Here is a 13,970-nt window from a genome sequence, read left to right as displayed (position 1 = left end):
TGGTTACACTTCACGAAAATCCATGCAGACGATGGTCTTTGCCATAGTGCAGCAAGTCTTTTGCATGTAAGGGCGATGACATGAGCAATCTTTCAAACCATCTAGTGAAAGTACATCACATACAGTTTTCGACAGCCTTGCTCATACGTCCTCCTCCTTATCCCCATATTCTTCATGTATGTTATGTTAGCAGGAGTCCATATAGAGCTAATGAAATGATATAGACACAAGTTCATAGCTGTAAACTGTAGTCATCTGAATGTCTAGCTATGCTTTCATGAATCTCTTTAACCGATGAGAGCATCATCCAAACTGTCCTTCAGATACACTCAGACGTAAGTATAATTACATCCAGCAAGTAAGCTACTAATTTAACTATTTTCTGAACGACAGCTTGGATGATGCCGTGAGACAGAAGTCATGAACGCAGAGCTAAATAGTCAGCTAATTAATAGAAACGCTTATTAACCCGTATTGGTGTGTATATTCTTTAGTCATGCTGCAGTCTCATGTGTTACCACTGTACTTTGTTGTCGAGAGTAATAATTTAATTTGTTTTACAATCCTTTAATCGCAACAATGTAGTAGTAGTAATGTTAAGTACTGTTAAAAAATGTTCATAAATAACTGTTTATTTGATTTATTATCCCATTATACTCTATCATAGTTACTAGTGTCGTTGTAACACTGCTGCCTCCCCACATAAAGATTGAAATAAGTCTGCCTCCAGATATTTATATGTTGCCCTCCTGTCTCTTATAGACTCACGGATATATAGATATGCCTTAGATATCAGTTGTCATCACATTGGGATTAAGATCCACTTGAATTACTTTTCCACGTTCTCTCATTGCAGTTCAACCCAACCCAGCCATGCTGATGGGAAACCCTATTCGGGCATTCACACCACCCTTGGGTGGAACACCAGCTGGCATGGGCAAGTCACCCAGTCCTGTTCAGAGGATAGATCCGCACACAGGCGCCAGTATCCTCTATGTTCCAGCTGTGTATGGTGGCAACATGGTCATGTCCATGCCCCTGCCTGTAAGTTCGCTGCCTCAGGTAACAAACTGACGTATGTAAGTCTCTCTATACTAAAGTAATGTCAGCTCATGTGTGACATAGTTCATCTACTGCGAAGAGTTCAGTCAAAGAATATGTCACATAATGTGTAAAAACACTGTGCGTATTAAGTCAAGAATCGCAGTTATTTCATAATGTGAGTGAATCAGTAGTTTGTTTGTTTTTTTTTTAATACAAAGTGGCCAGCCTAGGTTAATTAACACAAGGTCAGGCTTGGACTGTATTTCCTTTGGATTTACTGTTGGTTGATGTACTGCAATATCATCTATGGGAACAGAGGCAAAAAAGACAAGAAAGAATCTGGCTTTTAACTAAATCAGCAATAATTTGGATTACCAGGAACACTAAATAACACTATGATGTTTTCATAATTTTGATTTCACATAAATTACAAACATAGATAAAATACTTTTAGTCGAGTCTGCATACTAAGTAAGAGCAACGAAATGCTTCTAAGTTATGAGCAGCGCCAAAATGCACCATGCACAGAAAAAGGCAGGTAGATAGTTACTGCATAACAAGTTTTAGAGATGAGATGGGAGTTCTGTTTGTGGAGAAACTTTCATTTTTTCTCCTATTTTTTTCTCCTTTTTGGGAACAGGACTGACAGCTGACTGAGGATGTTTGTATCCCAGCTTTAGTATCAGTTTCAGAATCGTAATACCCCCTACATCTAAGACAAGGGGGGGGTACACAAAATAACACCTCTTTGATTTGCTCCCACACAACTGATTTAGTATATTGCTTTTTAGGAATTGAGTCATTTGTTTTCATATTTTACTGGCACTGATCACTGTTACTGATTAGGTGCATATCCATAATCCACAGTATGTGTGTACCTCCCTGTCCTTTGGCACAGTGTATTGATCTGTCAATCTGTGTTTTTATCTTCCCCAGTTGCCTTGGCCAGGTTACCAGAATCGCTTTGCTGTGGACCCTCGCATCATGAGCCACCCAGCAGCCATGGCCTACAACTTCAATCTGCTTCAGGCCCAGAATCGAGGCTCCCCTATTCCCTACAGTGGGGTGGCCCACCCCTCTCCTCTAGGAATGGGCCAGCCCAGCCCTGACAAGGAGCTACAGGCCGACCCCATCAGAAATGGTATGCCTTGATTTTAATTATCATATCAAGCAAAAATCACAATTTTACCGTCATTTTCTACACTTGAATAGATAGAAAAGTCATCTTATGGTAAAAATTTTGTTTTTATTTTACTTCTTAGGTAAATTAGAAGGATGTCCAAAGTCAGAACAGAGCCGTCTTCAGACACCAGAGAGGAAAGCCTCAGACATGAAGGAAAAACAGGCAAGTTGTTGATTTTTGATGTTTCAGATTTTGACAAGATGTAACTCATTCATCTAATGTATAGGCACATTACTTAGGCTGGTAAACCTGTACTTACTGTGTTTGGATTGGTTTATTTTTTTTGAACCAGGGAGATTTAGACACAGGCCAAAGTCGAAGTCTAGACTCGCAGTCAGATGGGCTTGTTGGATTTCCTAATGCACTGCTCCATCGAAAAGATCCCTCAGCTGCCCAAAGACCCCTCAACTACCACCTGGCACCACCCAACCCGGCTTTTCCTCCACATCCTGCCAGTGGAAGAGCCTTCCCCCCACAATATCCAGTCTCCAGGCTTCCTTACCGGGTCAACCAGCCTCAACACCCAGGGATGGCCCAGCAGAGTCAACAGCAGCAGCAACAGCTCAGCCCTGCCTACACTGGTGGTAGCCACAGCGCTTCCTTCTTCAGTGGCCCCATACCCCCTCACAGGGCTGTCCAGTCTCCCACTTTGGATGGGCCAGAGTCTGGAGGTGTGGAGGAGATGAGTAGCTCTATTAGAACTCCAATGGGCCACCCAGGTGGCCACCACCCAGGCCTGTCACAGCATAACAGGGTCAACAGTTTTGGGGAGGATGGACAGGATGGAAGTCTGGGAGACAGCTTGGGTGAGTAGAGCATCATATTTTTCTTTCTTTTTAAGGGAATGGAAGTTAATAATGATAATGTGAATCAATATCATATTGAAAACATTACTTTTAATGCATCCTCAGTTCTGATTGACTGAGCACTGAACAATATTGGGCAGCCTTGAGAACGGGCCAACACAAACAAACAACATGTGACTAAACCTAAAATTAGCACAGGTCACTTATTTATTGTAGTTTGCATATTTGTTTGATTTCATAAGGCAAATTACCAAACAGCAGAGTTTTATTTTATTTTCAATGTTGTCATGTATACTAATCTTAACTAAACTGAGGGCCATAGTACCACACACCTTTCCTGAGTGCTTCTGTGCAGCTGTTAAAGATGTACTTCAACTTTCATGAACATGTTTGGGACACCTGTCCTTCTCAAAATATCAAGGTTTGGCAAGCTCAGCAGGACGAGGAATATGATGCTGTGTGGTTTAGTCCCACCAGGAGAGTCACTGTTACTCACTGACACAGTCTTACTCAGTTACACTTGACTCCCAACTCTCTCCCTATTCGCCCTAGCCGCCTCTGTGTTTCCACTTGCTGGCGCCTTCGGCTCAGCTCAGCAAACAGCCTGCATCCTCTTTCATTCCAATTCTGCTTTATGCCAGCAAAAACCATTATACAATGTGATTTAACTTAACTGATTTTGCTCTTTAAGCTTTATCAATGAAAGATGGGTCTTTACGAACTACAATCCACACCACTTAAATGGCAAAGTGTGACAGTGTACAGTACCTGAGCCTGCAGAGTGATAAGGACAACACCAGTGACTCTGAAACTAACCACATGGTTGCCCTTTCAGACCTCCAGGGTCCCTTGGCTCTTGAGGCCCTGAGTCAGCAGCAGCAGCAGCAGCAGCAGGCAGCCAGGCTGGGCCAGTGGGGGGAAGCAGCAGGCCCTTTCCTCCAGGGCGGTGTCGCCTTCCCTCTGCCCCAACAGCTAGCCCACCTTGCTCAGCCCGGTATGGCTCGCTTCCCCCACCAGCTGCTCCGGGCAGCTAGTTGGGGCCTTAGTGCCAATATGGAGGATGAGGCTGTTAATTCCGCCTCCTCTGGGCCACCTTTCACCAGGTTAGTGTGCATTCTTTGTCATGCTGAAGAAATGTTAAAGTTTACTACTGAACATGAAAACATCTTTGTGTAGAGTAGATCGACTATTGTCCTTCCCAGCTTCATTTTCCTTGCTGATGCTTCCAACATGATATTACCATCAAATGTAAAGTAATAAATGTTATAATACCCAGGTACCCTGGCCTCTTGAGAGAGATGCCCCCACAGGAGCAGCCTGAGCCCAGGGAAGTCGCTGAGATGCAGCCTCCACCTCAGTCTCGCCTGCTCCAGTACCGCCAGTCCCAGCCCCGTGCCTCCGGTGACCCTTCATCCTCTTTAGCCGCCTCCTCCAATCACGCTGGCCCCTTCCCATCAGGACATTACTCCCATGACACCGGCCGCGAGCTCCTTAATGACAGCCTTCTCAACAACCCAGCTCTGCAGCAGCAGCAGCAGCAGCACCCGGGGAACCCCATGTATAATACTGGTAGCTTCCCACATCAGCCACCAGCCCACTCTGCCAGCCCTCCTCCCTCCCAGGTCAAATACCTTTTGCAAGAGGCTGCCCAGTGGTCTCATGGTGGAGCTGCGTCAGTGAGCCCACCACAGCAGAACCACCTGATGGGGAACCAGGGCCACAGCCTTCCTTATGGACTGCCCATCATGGCTCACCCCAGCAGACAGGAGCAAGTCCATCTGATGCAACTTCACCATCAGCACCAGCAACAACAGCAACAGCAACAGCAACAGCGGCAACAGCAACAACAACAACAACAACAACAACAGCAACAACAGCAACACCAACAAAGTCAAGGTCCAGACCAGGAGTCCTACCACCCACTGTCCCCAAGAACATCAGCAGCCACAGCCCTTCACAATGTAGATGAGGTAAGGATTGTTTGTTTCTTTGAATATTATCAGTGATTTATTCAATCAATGAAATTGGCTGTGAGCCTCTAATCCAATAGCCTCTTTTGAATTTGCTGTAAAACTGAGTGAGAATTGTTGTAATTCACAGTACTGTGTTCATATGCGCTCGTCTGCGACAGAATACATCAGAGAAAAAGCTCTTATATTATGACTCTTCCTCACTTTCCACCAGGCTATTGATTTCTGTATACAGGGGAAATTGGGCATCGCCTGATTTTAAACAATGCAAATGTTTTTTGTCATTAGAACCAGTACAGTTGTAAGCATTGTACTGTGATGAGACATGTGAGGCTTTTCTCAGATATTTAGCTGTAAATGTTGCAAGATTTCAAAGCTCCTGATTGAATTTAAATGATTGATGTTAACAGGAAAATGTAGATGATTAGGGGCTTAAATTACCCAAATTTGACAGAGATGCAAAATAAATATTTGGTAACTTAAATGGGGTATTATAAGCAGAGGAATGGTTACATGCATGCCTTTTGTTTTTATGCTTACAATGAGATAAACACAAAAGAAGTGATTTTTCATTGACATTTTCTAGACTAAATTATTTTACCAGGAATATTCCCATTGAGAATCAGAATTTCTTATGACAGCAGCAAAGTGTTTCATATAAAATAACAAAGGACAACAAAAAAATTACGTAAAAGAAACAAGCGACTGAGTTAAAACAATCAGCAAATTACATCAATATAATTCATTTACCAGTGTTAAATTGTCAAATAATCCTTAATCCTGTTTGTTTCATACTTATAATCAAGTTTAAGGTGTCCCTGTAACTCACACCAGGATGAAGGTCCAAAAACTTTATTTTCAGGATTTATTGATCGATTTTACTAATCTGCAGAGTAATCCACAATGAAACCACCAGTTAATGGTTAATTTCAGTCCTAGTGGCGAGAATGATGTGATTATTTTGTGAGAGCTGCAGTAGGAGGACATTAGACTTGACTCTGCTCTGAGCACTGCAGCTACTCAGGGTTCCAAGGCTTTATTCTGTCTGTCTGGCTCAATATCTCATTCTCAACCTTCTTATCTATCTCACCTGTCTGTACAGTATGAACCAAGAGGTCCGGGCCGGCCTCTCTATCAGCGCCGGATCTCCTCTAGCTACCCAGAAGAATCGTCTCCAGCCAACGCCCACAATGCCCTGTCCCAGCAGCCCCAGCCCTGTACGTCAGACCCCCAGGAACACCCTCATCCACACATACAGCATCATCAGCACCCACATGCCCCCTACGGTTACCCCCCACATGACCTCTGGCCCAGTAACGGTGGGGGTCCCGGTCCGTTCCAGAACATTCCATGTAACGGAGCCGGCACACTCGCTCAGCATCGGGACCTTATGGGTAGGTATCACCAAATACGATGTTAGAAGGACTACTATTTACAGTGCTCTATCCAAGTTGAATTCACCTATCCTTCTTTTTCGATCCACTTGCAGCTTCCAAGGCCCTTCGTCAGACAGAGGAGCAGGTGAAGGCCGAGGCCACAGCGGCACAGCAGACGCACCCACACGCCCTCAACTCCCTTCAGCACCTCGGACAGTTTCCTCCTCTCATGCCCAAAAACAAGCAGCAGCCGCGGCCACAGGCTCCCACAGAGGCCAGCCAGGGGGCTCCAAATTTAAGCAAACCACCCACCATGTCCTATGCCAGCGCCCTCCGCGCTCCACCCAAACCCCGAGCTGTTCGCCCGGAGCAGGTCAAAAAGAACAGCGACCCTCTCTCACTCCTTCAAGAGCTGAGTATAGGAAGTTCAAATGGTAGCAATGGGTACTATTCCTATTTTAAATGAGTGTCACCCCTCCCAAAAACAAATAAGTGATAAAATATAAAACAAAACAAAAAAAAAAATAGCAAAACGGTTTCTAAAAACACAAAAAATAGTGCAAAGTGCATTTACAAATTGTTTCTATCAGTAGGTTTGTTTTCTGCATTTTGTTTCATTTTAACTTTTTATTTGTAACAGTCCTCTTTTCTCCTGTTTCACATATCTGTGAAGAAAATAAGTATATATAATGAATGCATTACTGGTATATATACATACTCATTATGTATATATGAATATATACTTATATTATCTACACTTGTATATGTACGTAATGCAAAAAAAAAAAAAAAAAGTCAGAAAAAAATTAAATAAAAAAAGGTGAGATTTGGTTGACCACTTAGCTACCTGCATATTTTTCCTTATTGAAGTTGATTTTTGTTGCTTACTAAATGCGTATGTTGAAGTTTTTATCATTTTGTATTCCTCAGTTTTGAGTGGACGTTATGTCTTGATTTTCATACTACTGTAGTCGTGGTAACGGACAAAAGCTAAGTGGTCAACCGACACGGAAACTACATGGAACAGTGTATAGAAGTAGATAAAATTTTCCTCTAATCTGTACATATAAAGAAAATAAAAGACTGAATTGTATGCCACAGACATGTCCTTAAATTCCTGTATCATGCTAGCATTTGCATTATGAATTATTTTTATTTTTTTTTGTTTGTTGGCTTCTGATCCTTAATTCTTAGACACCCTAACACTGGGAAATCATCCTCAGTGATTTAGTCGTACATGTGATTATTTACTGAAAAATACCAATACAGATATTGAGTGTGCATTTTATTTTCTCTCACCAATTTCTCATCAGCAACAGGTCGTTACGGTGTGAAAATGTCAGAACAGGAACAGCCATGTCCTTCCTCCTTTGTTTGTGTTAAGGATCAGAGAACACCATCGCTTTCTGTGATAAGATTCTCCCAGACTGCTTCTCTAGTGGCAGATGCTCACTCGTTTTATTTTGATTTCTTTCCTCGTCAGAATCTTCACCAGGGAAATTTTCTCAGTAACTGCTGGTGGATATAAAAATGTGTGTTTTTTTCTTTTTGTCACCAATGGACTTTGAGCTTTTTTTTTTTTTTTTTTGAAAAGGTTGCAGTACTCTGAGGGTTTGTGAAAGTGAAGAGAGAGTGGTGAGGTCAGAGTGGTGTGTCATGATGGGTAGGTTGAAGCTGAGGGTGTGAACCACACTGCCAGTCAGATGTTTTTGAACAGGCTAAATGTTTTGTTAGGCTTTTTTGGTTAAATCTGAACTAGCTAACACTGTCAATTCATGGTCAATACACATCAGAAATACACTAACATTTGTGACTTTTTATTTCATTGGAAATGCCTGAAATGGTGATCACTGTAGCAAACAGCACACTGTGTATTATCACTGCTTTTAATATTATATTGGTCTCAGAGATATTTGCAGTCAGTCACTTTCTAGATACATATTCATAGTGTAAAGCCAGACTGCCTAAAGATTCTTTGTCATTTTCTCTGTAAGACAATCTTTAATCCTGGCGCAGAAGGAAAACAATAAACAATAATCACTTAAATCTCTCGTAAGCTGATATTTTTAACCATAGAAAAGTCAGAAAGAATTTCCCTATCTCTGCATCCTTTCAACGCTCTGCTCGAGATTTAACCAAAAAAGCAACTACACAATAATCTGTTCAAAGACATGACTTTTAATGTATCTGTTTGTAGACTGTGCATAATAAGAATGAATGAGTAATGTCGTGGGAGTTGATCCGGCTCTTTTGAGGAGTGACATTATTAACGTTTTCAGTCTGATCTGATCTGGCATATTAACATTAAAGCAGTAGGTGGAGCTCCCTTTAATTTAATAGAAAAATCTCTGACCACGCTTAACATTTGCTATAGCCACGTGACTTTTCCCCCTCTTACAACCTCGAACAGGTGATGAACAAGGGAACATTGGGGTTCAGTCACTGAGGCCACACAGCCACATGCACAGGTTTCACTGCTTTATACCCTGATAATTATAGTCCATTGCAGGTAAAATATAAAAAGATGCTGATACACTCTGTTGAGTTTTTTTCTTTTATGATAAAGGTGATCCTGGAAACATTGACCCAGTGCTGTGTCCTGTTGTATGTAATTCATCACCACTGCCCCATTTGCAAATTGGTAAAACTGTAATGAATTCCTCCCGCGGTTTCATTGCTTTTAGTCACTGTTAAGTCTCTTAAAATGTCACTTCCTCAGAAAGTTACTACCCTACTGCTAATAACTTAGATGTGTTTTGAACAGTCAGCGGAACGCTTTGTGAAGCTTTGGTTTTATTTTCAAGATTTCACATTGTTATTTCCAAGGTCCAGAGTTTTTGACTTGGTCGGAGAACAACACATACTTGTAAATATGCATTTTCTAGGTATTTACAAACAAGAACTTTGGGAGCGCCTCAATTTTGTAGAAGCTGTTCAAAGAAGAGGTTTGCCCTTTTTAATTATGCAAATTCACTAATAATGATAATGATAATAATAATTCTAGAAATGGACGACAACACACATGTTGGTAGTTGCAACACCTTGTTGTAACTTTTTAGATTTTTTTAAAATGGTATCTGGCTGATTTGACAAAGAGGAGATTTTTCTGTTGCAGCTGTTATAAGATGACTTCTCCCACTGTACAATACATATTTTTGAGTAAATGTTGCTGGATGTGTCCTGTTCTGTTTCTCACCACCTCACAGCTGTACAACAATCAACTTCGATTTTTTTTTTTTTTTTTTTTAATGTGAAGACTGTTTTCTTTTCATGCATGTTGAGATGACCTGGCTGGTTTTTATCCCTGTTTTTATCAGTTTGTAATGATTTGTGGTTGAAGAAGAAAAAAAAAAAAAAAGAAAAAAAAAAGAAGCTTTTGTTCAACCTACAGAGTCAAATTTTGGTATATTATTTGATGTGTACAATAACTTGTGACATTATCAACAAAACTATTATAATACTTTACTAACATGTCAATCAAATATGTAATGGTCATGTAAGTTTATTTTATTTTTTTTGTTTTGTTTTGTTTTTTTTTCTGCAGTTACCTAGCAGGGCTAAAGCTGAGGTTGCTCCCTGGTGTGCGACGTATTGACGAAGCTTTGGGCGTATTTTTTGGGGGGGGATTAATTTTTCCGCAAAGCAGTCTAACAGCTAATCTCTGAAGTTGTGCAATACTAATATTTCACCACTTCTTCACATGCGTTTTATTTATTTCTGAAGTAGAAGATATTGAGCCAAAGACATCTTCAAGTGATTTTATTCACAAATTTATACTACCAATTTGTCTTTAAGGCTTAATTTTGTCCCATTTCTTTCTCCAAAATCAGTTTAACAAGATCTTTGCTTATAAATAATGTTTTCTCGACCCAGTATTTCACCATAAATCATCCTGAGACTCCTTTTCTTGAGAGCATTCTGTGTTGCCTTTTTATAAAGAAAACAAAGCGAAACCATCTTGTGTGTGTGTATGTGTGGCACATGGAAAGGGAGCAACCTTTTGCCCAGCCAGTAGAGAGCACTGTGTTCAGCCTTCTATAAACGCCACATCTCTTCCTGTTTTCTGTTTGCTCTCCTCTGTTCTTCCCTCGCTGCAGTGAATCAATGGCACACCTGTTCTCCCAGCCTCCCAGTCCCATTGGTTCCTCCCCCGTGGGTACAAAATAATGAATAGATCTGTTTTACTCTTCTTCATTTCAATTGGTGGTGGTTATAATAAAGGATTTAGACTGTGTTTCAAAGGTTTATTTTCTTTTTTTTTATTTGTTTCTCTATTAAAGTGTTTTTATTGAAATTGCTGGAGTTCTGGGTTTTTTTTTTTCCCCCCCCTTCCTTGCCAGAAGCACTCTGGATGTGGATGAATATGTTCAAGGAGACATATCATGCTCAGTGTTCCCATTAACTGACTCTCTGTCTGAGTCTTTGGCATCTGGCTTTGCTGCGCCCTGGTCTCACATTGATCCAAACAGATTTGTCCACCTCTAACACTTCATGCTGACGCACTCGCACTCCTTCTCACACACATGCCCCGTACATAGGTAGCCAAGGTGTACAATGTTTGCCATTTGGCGACCTGCTATATTTTGTCTTTCTTTTTAAATCACTTTGTCTTATTCCGTGTGAGAACGCTGTCTGTGAACATGGAGAAAGACGTTTATCAGCCCCTTTACATCCACCCGGTTAAATAACCATATTTGGTTGGTTGGTTTCTGTGCGCTACTCAATAAAAACAAAACCTCCGCAATAAGCAGCTTACCTGCTGTTGTAAAAACAGAATCTTGGGAAACATTTCAACAAGGAAAAAAGTCCACAGAACCGACGCATACAGCCGTATCCTAAAGTTCATGACCACTTGTAAGGTACGTGTACATACCATGGCAGTCTTCAGTTCCAGTCATTTTTACACCAATTGAAGAATGTGAGGCCTTTAATTCCAAGAACACTGTACCTACTGTCAAGCATGGTGGAGATGGTGGTAGTATTGTGCTGTGGGGCTGTTTTCCTGCAAGTGGATCCACTACTCTAAAGAAAGGAAATGGAATAATGAAGAAGGAGGATTATCTCCAAATTCTTCAGGAAAACCTCAAATCTTCAAACAATCCCAAACACCAAAAGTGGTAGAGGAGCGAGTGTTAAAAAGATCAAGAGGTGAGCGGCCATTATGTTAGCAGCTTAAAGGGATATTCCGGTGTTAATTTAATCTGTGGTCTAACACAGACACCCCCCAACCCAGAGAGATACATTTTTCCGACCGCTAGCTTATGTAGTTTTAGCAACCTCAGAAAAGACAACACGATACACTGCAGTCTATGCCTCCAACCAAGAAACCGCCATCAAAAATCCACTCATAGCCACAAATAACTGATTGAGTACTTTAGTAATCCTTGACAAGAAATTCTTTCATTGCTGCAGCCATTATTAGACACACATGCATACATACATAAATAAAGTTAAGAACCAGAACATTCAGCCTGTCCCTACAAGGATCACAAGTGCTCATTAAAAAGTTTCATTGCAGCAGGGAGAAAAGAGCTCCTGCTGCGCTCTGACTTGCACCGTGGCACGATCAGTCTTTCACTGAAGGTGCTCCTTTTGATCACCCCCAGCGCATTGAGTGGATGGGAGGGGTTCCACAAGATTGCCCTCATCTTAGACAGCATCCTGTCTTCTGCCACCTGCTGGACAGTGTCCAGTCTGGAATGCACCACAGAGCTGGTTGTTTTAATGATTTTATTTATTCTGTTCCTATCCGCTGTGCGTGACACCTCTCCCCAACACGCCACAGCAAAGAAAAGAGCGCTGGCCACTACTGAGTGGTCTACAGTGGGCATTAGGGGTTGACAAATGTTGAATGACCTCAACCTCCTCAAAAAGTAGAGTCGACTTTGCACTTTACATACTGTCTCCACATGAATCCGCCAAACCAACTTAATGCCCAGCTGTACACCGAGGTATCTGTGGCTGGACACAACTTCCACCTCAGCGTCCTGGTTGGATCCTCCACCATCATCTCCTTGGTCTTTGTGGTGTTGAGATAAAGATGGTTATTGTCACTCCAATCCACAAAGTCTCTGATTACACGCCTGTACTCTTCGTCCTCACCTCCTTTAATAAGAGCAATGGTGACTGTATCGTCAGAAAATTTCTGGAGGAAGCATCCACTGGTGTTGTGTTTGAAGTCTGCTGTATATAGTGCTCGGAACAGCACCAAACTTCAGCAACAGTACAAATATGGTCTGAGCACATAGTTCAAGGCATCACATAAATATGCTATTATAAAGTGAACACAACTCACCTCACCACTCTACTGCAGCAGCTTCCTGTTGTGGGGAAACCCGACGAGTCATTTACAGAGTGCAGTAGAGTTCCGCAGCTCAAGAATGAAAATGTGTGATTATTACTCCATGGAAATGCAGTTAAAGTTCATATGTGTCTTGCCTACCAGTTTATAACAGTTATTTTCGAGAGCGAACAGGGAAAAGAACAGAATTGAGCATTTCTAACCGCATTTGGTAATCGACTCGTCAGGGCTTCCCCACAACGAGCAAGCTGCTGCAGGAGAGTGGTGAGTTGTGTTGTCTATTCAGTAGAAATCCAGCTAAGCTAGTAGATGTTTGACACCTCGAACCATGTGCTGGGACCCTATTTGTACTGTTGCTGATGTTTGGTGCTGTTCTGAGTATTATTTGTGGCTATGAGTGGCTTTTTGATGGTGGTTTCTTGCTGGAAGCATAGACTGCAGTGTCTTTTCTGAGGTTGCTAACACTACATAGGCTAGCGGAAGGAAAACTTGATGAGGCGTATATGATATTAATAGGGAAAAACAGAAAACTGCCATGCCTGTGAAAGAACAGATTTCTGCAGCTAATCTGTACACGCGACTGATGCCGGCAGCCATTTTGAGCTGAAATGAATCAACCTTACAGGAGCTCGATCACATGGCTAACCTTCAAACAATAATCTGCAGACGACTTTCCCAGGGAAATTGTGACACTCTCTGAGAAATGAGAGAAGATATCAAGACAACTGCTAGCATGTAGATGGGGTTGATACAGTCTCAGAGGCAAAAGAGTGCAGGTGGTGGAGGAAGCCATGTTAGAGGAAAACAAAACATAGCGAGACTCCTTAATACACTTAATCTTCCTGATTTCCGATGAACAGAATCCAATTCTGTCGGCTGGTATGACAGCTGGAGAGCTGGAGAAGGCAATAACGGCTCCTACAGCAAATAAATCCCCAGGGTCAGACGGATACATGGTTTCAGGCTGGGCTTTTGAAGTACCTGACCAGCAAAACCCTCAGAAGCCGCTCCCTTCAAACCATGAATACACTGCCAAGTACCACAGAGGGAGTCCGAGTTCTAACGAGCAGTGTGAAGAAGAGTGTATATCAATTTCATCACAGCATCTAACTACAAGTTACCTCAGTGACCTTAATCAGCAATCAAATCAAGTGCTGAACTCTGCCTGGCACCTGTTTATTTGTTGCACTGTATTTTCTCCTTGTTTTCAGTATCTCTAAATCTTTTGAATTAAACCTTGAAAATGATAAATAACATTTCTGTACACTTCCAGCATGAACAGCCAACCCA

At 41.7% G+C, this 13,970-nt stretch overlaps 1 protein-coding gene across 3 annotated transcripts in view; it reads left to right on the top strand.

The window, feature by feature from the left end:
- The window catches only part of helz (helicase with zinc finger), a 53,396-nt gene extending 42,783 nt beyond the window's left edge, over positions 1–10,613 (top strand). Inside the window, exons 25-32 of one of the 3 annotated variants that reach the window (XM_037074809.1) lie at positions 857–1,062; positions 1,981–2,185; positions 2,307–2,389; positions 2,520–3,033; positions 3,869–4,136; positions 4,310–5,003; positions 6,106–6,397; positions 6,493–10,613. In XM_037074809.1, the coding sequence (XP_036930704.1) occupies positions 857–1,062; positions 1,981–2,185; positions 2,307–2,389; positions 2,520–3,033; positions 3,869–4,136; positions 4,310–5,003; positions 6,106–6,397; positions 6,493–6,845 (2,615 nt within the window). In that variant the 3' untranslated portion in view covers positions 6,846–10,613. The remainder of the gene's footprint in view (positions 1–856; positions 1,063–1,980; positions 2,186–2,306; positions 2,390–2,519; positions 3,034–3,868; positions 4,137–4,309; positions 5,004–6,105; positions 6,398–6,492) is intronic. The other 2 variants (XM_037074733.1, XM_037074901.1) reach the window with 2 other exon arrangements.
- Positions 10,614–13,970: the final 3,357 nt, after the last annotated feature.

This window comes from Acanthopagrus latus, chromosome 1 (genome assembly GCF_904848185.1).
Source record: "Acanthopagrus latus isolate v.2019 chromosome 1, fAcaLat1.1, whole genome shotgun sequence".
NCBI classification, from domain to species: domain Eukaryota; kingdom Metazoa; phylum Chordata; class Actinopteri; order Spariformes; family Sparidae; genus Acanthopagrus; species Acanthopagrus latus.
This window is presented reverse-complemented; position numbering and strand designations above follow the sequence as displayed.